Consider the following 5,602-nt stretch of genomic DNA (forward strand, 5'->3'; position numbering starts at 1 on the left):
AAGACATCTTGTCTGCTTTTTGGTTTGTACTTCTTTGGGGGGTTTGCTCTTCTGTGGAGTGGCTTTGCTAGGGACATGGGTTTGAACTCAGTAGGTACTGCAGTCCCAGCATTTTCCAACAGGGATTTTCAGCTGTATTTTTGGCAGAGTACTGCACCAGCCTTAAAAAATTGGTGCTACTCTGTGGTTTCCAAAATAACTCCTGTTTGCTTAGAGTCTGTCTGTGCGAGTGCGCTGGGCGCGCCCGCTCTGCAGGCATGGCTCTGCGTCCAGTAATCTGTTCTCGTGCTGTTCCCAGTCAGTTGCTGAGAACAGCTCAACAAGCTGTGGAGGTGCAGGAGAATGCAATTGGTTCTCCGGAAAGGGTTGGTGAAATTAGCCAAGTATGGTGATACATAGTTTTTCTCCAAAGTTTTCCTCTCCAGAAGGGTGAGCTTAAAGCTGCATTTGGCGTGTGACTCTGACTCAAAACTTGCACATACAGAGCTGCATGCCACAAGCCTTGCCAGCAGTTGTCACATCCCTCTTTCATCTAGTTTGGTTTTACTGTACTGTCTACCTTGAAACTACAAACTTGCCCTTTACTGTTCACATCTCATAAGTGGTGTGATCTGTAACTTCTGGAGAGTCCAGCTCACGGGATCGGTAATACTTCATGCCAACCTGAGTATAAACTAGTGCTTTTAGTTAGATAGCTTACATGGGGTTTATTGTATAAGATACTGAGAGTAAATAGGACTGGATTTGTCCTAATAGGAGTAACCATAGCTGCGTGCAGACTCTGCCAGGTCTCATGAGGGAGAAGTGTGGTGACTTTCTCTGCACACCACTTAAATGGACAGTGATGTTGGCAGAACTCATTTTGGCCCAGCCAGCATTTGCTTGGCTCTTCTGTCCTGTGTGTGAAAGAAACACAGGGGGAAAGTAATTACAAAGGGCTTATGTTAAAGCAGGACTAGAGAAAAAGGAAAACTTAACAGGGCTTACTTCAATGCCTCTTGATTGCTTTTCAGGGAAGTGTATTTCAGATGTTTGGCCTTTTTTAGTGGCCACATGTACTTGGAGGTAATGGTTGTGTAATTGTTTGCTGTGGGTATGTTGAATTTCCTTTCTGTTTTCCAGACCGGGATGAAGAGGAATTGAACAAACGTGAGGACAGAAGAGAGGGAAACAGGCATTGTAAAGAGAGGGCATCCAAAGATAAAGTAATTAACACCTTTCTTAATAGCTACATAGACCCTTCCATGGTTAGAGGTGTCCTAATTACAACTTCAGTTGATTTCTACTGTAAGACCTGTTTGCACTCCTTGATTCCTTCAGCACTTCTGGACTGCAGCATTAGGTTGGGGAGCATGGGGCAGCTTTGGATAAGGTGTTTTCCACCTGCTTCCACTTCCATCTGAAAGGTTGTTGGCTGGAAGCTGTTGGAAAACCTTCCTTACGTGAGATGTACTGCCCTAGCTGAAGGGCACGAGGACTAAGTGCTGCGTGTGTGCGTAAGGGGCAGCACGTGCCGTTATTTATCCCATTTTTTTCCGCTGCTGAATTCTTACGCTGAGTGATAAACTGACTTCTCAGTCGTGAAGCTTAGCATCATTACATGATGCTTTTACACCTCCCTGTGAGTAAAGGGACGCTGTTTGTGCCATGAGGCACGATGGTTCAGATCAAGGAACAGCATAGGTTGATTGGGTGTACAGAAACTCTTTGTAAATGCAAAGAGAAAACAAGTTTTTGCTGTTCTTTATTTTTTTTCTTGAAGGGCAAGTAGCTGTAGGAATAGGAGTGATGGGAAAACATGGTCCGCAGTCCTGCAGCAGCCATGAGTGCTGCGTGCTCATTCATGAGGTATTTCTGGGGGTTTCACACTGAGGACAGCTGTGCAGTCAGAGACACAGGATTGAGGGGAGAAGGGATGTTTGTTACTGTGTAATTAGGTTCATTCTGCGATTTCTTTTTGCGTATTAGCATGAGCAAAAGGAAAGTGAGTCTACCAGATTTCTAGACTCTCTCAATTGCTGTCCATGGTGATGTAAATCTTAAATACTTGAAAGATTGTCTGAAATAGTTTGGTTATATTACTTGTGCTCTAAGTAGGTAAATGCTAGCAATACTAATCACTTGACTGAAGGTAACAGGGAAATGAACAGAGAAAAACTTCTGAGTCTGAAAAGTTTTTCTACTTTTAATAGGTGATGGGAAAATTATATTATAACTCCCTAACAATCCCATAATTAATTTTCTATAGGAGAAAGACAAGACACAGATGGTAACTGTTAACAGGGATCTCCTGATGGCTTTTGTTTATTTTGATCAAAGTCATTGTGGATATCTTCTGGAGAAGGACATGGAGGAGATACTCTACACTCTGGGACTGCACCTGTCACGTGCTCAGGTTTTGTATAGTACCAGAAATTTCTTTGAAAATACTGCAGCAGTTTTGTAAGTGGAAGAAATGTAGTTTACCTTCTGAAGGCTTTTACCTCATCCTGATTTTTATGTAGCCTTTTCATATTTCCAGGGAAATACTAATTTGATCTTTTGTACATTGTCTTGGAATGAAAGGGTGAAGTTTGCAGCTCTGAGCATGCCTATGTTGTACATGTAGCTTTTGTCTCAGAATTGTGTGTATTTTTTCCCCTAGTTTATTTGTGTTTTAAGCCCCAGTTTTGCTGATGTTTTCCAAGGAAAAAGATTCTTGTCCAGGTAATAGGATGTGTGTGTACTAAGTAGCACTGTTATTTCTTCCCATGGCTGTGCTGTAGGTCAAGAAGCTTCTTAATAAAGTAGTACTTCGAGAGTCTTGCTTTTACAGAAGACTAACAGACACTTCTAAAGATGAGGAAAACCAAGAAGAGTCTGAAGAGCTACAAGAAGATATGTTAGGTGGTGTATTTTTATTATTTTTTATGCCACAAATGTCCAGATAACTATTTCTGTGTGAACGATGGTGAGAGTTCTGAGGTACTTGCTTTCTTGTAGACAACAGTTGAGCCAGTTTGGAAAAGTAAGTCTTGGGTGGTTCATAAATTACAGTATTTTTGACTTCCAACACATTTTATTGCATCTCTAGGATAAATCTTAATATCCTGGAACAGGAAGGAGGACAGAAGTTAATGCTGAGTATCAAGGAACAGCATTTCTTATTCACAGCTCTGCAGTCAGCAGGATCAGACCTGTAGGGAGTAGAACAGAGCTTGAGTTTTGAAGACAGTTTCCTGCAGAAAAGAGGCACAGAAGGATGTCCTGAAGGATAATGTGTCGTCTTTGTTCGGGGAAGGGAAGGAGGGAAGTGTGTGGGATAGACCAGCGAACTTCAATCTGTATTTATTTGTTTAAGAAGATTTTGAGGTTGGTCGCGAGAACTGAGAAATTATTTTGTTACAATTTCCTAATGCTGCTGCGTGTGACCCAGGAAACCGATTACTGCTGCCGTCGCCTGCTGTAAAGCAGGAGTCCAGAGCAGCAGAGGAGAACGTCGGGCTCATCGTGTACAACGGTGCCATGGTGGATGTCGGGAGCCTCTTGCAGAAGCTGGAGAAGAGTGAAAGAGTGAGGGCAGAGATAGAACAGAAGCTGCAGCTTCTGGAAGAAAAAACAGGTGGGATATTACTTTGCTCACATGGATGCAAGACATCGAGACTTTCTAGGCAGATAAATCAATTTGAGTAATATTTGTGATCTGAATTTTAGTCATTTGCTTGTCATAAACTTTGACTTCCTGTTTACCAAACTCTTTGAACTTGCACACCCTTGCTAAATGCTGGAGCTAAATGCTTCAAGTTGAATGTAAGACTTCCAAATGTAGTCAGAATTAAGCATCATTAAATTCTAACGCAGTGCAGGTTTTAATGATCTTCAGAAATGAGTGCTGTGGTGTTGGCAGGTAAATGGAACATTAGGTGCAAAGTGCACAGCACTGGGAGTGACTAACTCTTGTTTCTTCCCTTCCTCAGATGAGGATGAAAAAACTATACTGCAGCTGGAGAACTCTAACAAGAGTCTGTCTGCGGAGCTCAGAGAAGTGAAAAAGGACCTTGGCCAACTGCAGGAAAATCTGAAAATGTCTGATGCCAAAAAGTTGCAGTTTGAGGGTCAGCTGAATAAGACAATCAAAAATTTAGCTACTGTAATGGATGAAATACAGAGTGTTCTTAAGCAGGTAGGAATTGTTTAATTGCATTTTTTTATATTGCATGCAAACTTCTGTAGACTAAATTACTGGAGAATAAAAAATACTTTTGGCATGAAGTCAGGGCAGTAGTATCTTAACACTTACATGGAAGGAGTTCAATGTGACACCGGTGATTTAAAGGTAGCAAGTTAAATGTTATCAGTGAGGACTTTCTCAAGGCAGAATTCAAGGCTTTCAGGATGTGGGAGTATCTCAGAAAAATGGATTTTGAGCAAACCAAGCATTCTTACCCCTCAGCTTTTCAAGAAGATACTGGAATAGCTAAGCTGAGGAGGATACTACCAGTTTGTCTTGTGCTGCTTTGCAGTTCACATGAGAAATGTCATTTGTGCAATTCATGTCATCCTCTCCCTCTTCTCTTTCAAAGGACACAGCGAAGAGCGAAGACCAGAAGTCCAAAGAGAACGGAGCAAACGTATGATAAGCTGCTGCTGCGTAGAAGAATGGTGTTACATAATGTAATATAAATCATGAAACCAGAATGTATGGGAAGTGCTGCATGTTTGATTGTAGTAGTATAAATATCTTAGTTCCAAAGGATGTACAAAGTTTTATGGATGTGAGTGTTGCTGCTGAGGATTGATTGTAATTCTTAGCACTCAATTCGAGATACTCCTTGAGTGAAAATAATTTTGCATTGCAAAATGTTTTAGGATGAACTTTGTTACAGTTTTAACCCTAATAAAGTTCATCAGCGTAATGAACAGTAGCAAGTATTTAATTATCAAACTTTTTCATTGAGGTCTAGTGAAAGCAAAATTTTCATTATGTATAGAATTACCATTTTTAGGTTTTTATTTCGGTCTAATTAGTTTTTTAATTCAAGTATGAATCACAAAGTAGCATGCTGCTTCATTTTGCAAGTAAAGTGTTTTTTTTTAAAAAAAGAAAAAACTTCTTGGATTTTTTTTTCCACTTGTCACAACTTTCTTTTCCCTTGCAAATGTAACTCCCTGCCCCAAAGCTGCTTGTATCAAAGCCTCACACTATGCAGTAGTTCAGGCGAGTTAAGGAAGCAATAGAAACCTACCAACATGCTGGTAGGGGTGTGGGATTTGTATGAAAACACATGGGCTTGTTTTAAATGTGTTGTGTTCATTAAACTGTTCTTACCTTTGCATTGATAGGTATATTCCTTCTTCATAACAGTGCAGTGTGTGAGATGTGTGGCTGGATCCCAGGCCAGTAGATATCAGGATAATGCCTTACCTGGAGGAAAAACTGCCAGTGTAAGCCACCTGGGATTCAGCCTGGACTTCTTAGTGTGTGTGATGGCTGCAGAGACCTCGGTGCAGCGAGAGAGCTGTGCCCGCCAGCGTCAGTTGTGCACGTGGTCTGACGTGGCAGCAGCCACCACTGCGTCTGTGGAGAACGGTCACAGGTCACTAGAGGCTGAAACTTAGAAGT

The 5,602-nt window shown here is 41.4% G+C and overlaps 1 protein-coding gene across 1 annotated transcript in view; it reads left to right on the forward strand.

Annotated features, from left to right (window-relative positions):
* The window catches only part of LOC103799047 (cell division cycle and apoptosis regulator protein 1-like), a gene marked incomplete at its 5' end in the record, with an annotated part of 8,468 nt that extends 3,573 nt beyond the window's left edge, over positions 1 to 4,895 (forward strand). The window contains 6 exons of the mRNA XM_009071339.1: positions 1,123 to 1,205; positions 2,249 to 2,395; positions 2,766 to 2,886; positions 3,416 to 3,601; positions 3,957 to 4,162; positions 4,563 to 4,895. Of these exons, the coding sequence (XP_009069587.1) occupies positions 1,123 to 1,205; positions 2,249 to 2,395; positions 2,766 to 2,886; positions 3,416 to 3,601; positions 3,957 to 4,162; positions 4,563 to 4,616 (797 nt within the window). The remainder of the gene's footprint in view (positions 1 to 1,122; positions 1,206 to 2,248; positions 2,396 to 2,765; positions 2,887 to 3,415; positions 3,602 to 3,956; positions 4,163 to 4,562) is intronic.
* Positions 4,896 to 5,602: the final 707 nt, after the last annotated feature.

The sequence above is a fragment of the Acanthisitta chloris genome, unplaced genomic scaffold (genome assembly GCF_000695815.1).
Source record: "Acanthisitta chloris isolate BGI_N310 unplaced genomic scaffold, ASM69581v1 scaffold15513, whole genome shotgun sequence".
In the NCBI taxonomy this organism is placed as follows: Eukaryota; Metazoa; Chordata; class Aves; order Passeriformes; family Acanthisittidae; genus Acanthisitta; species Acanthisitta chloris.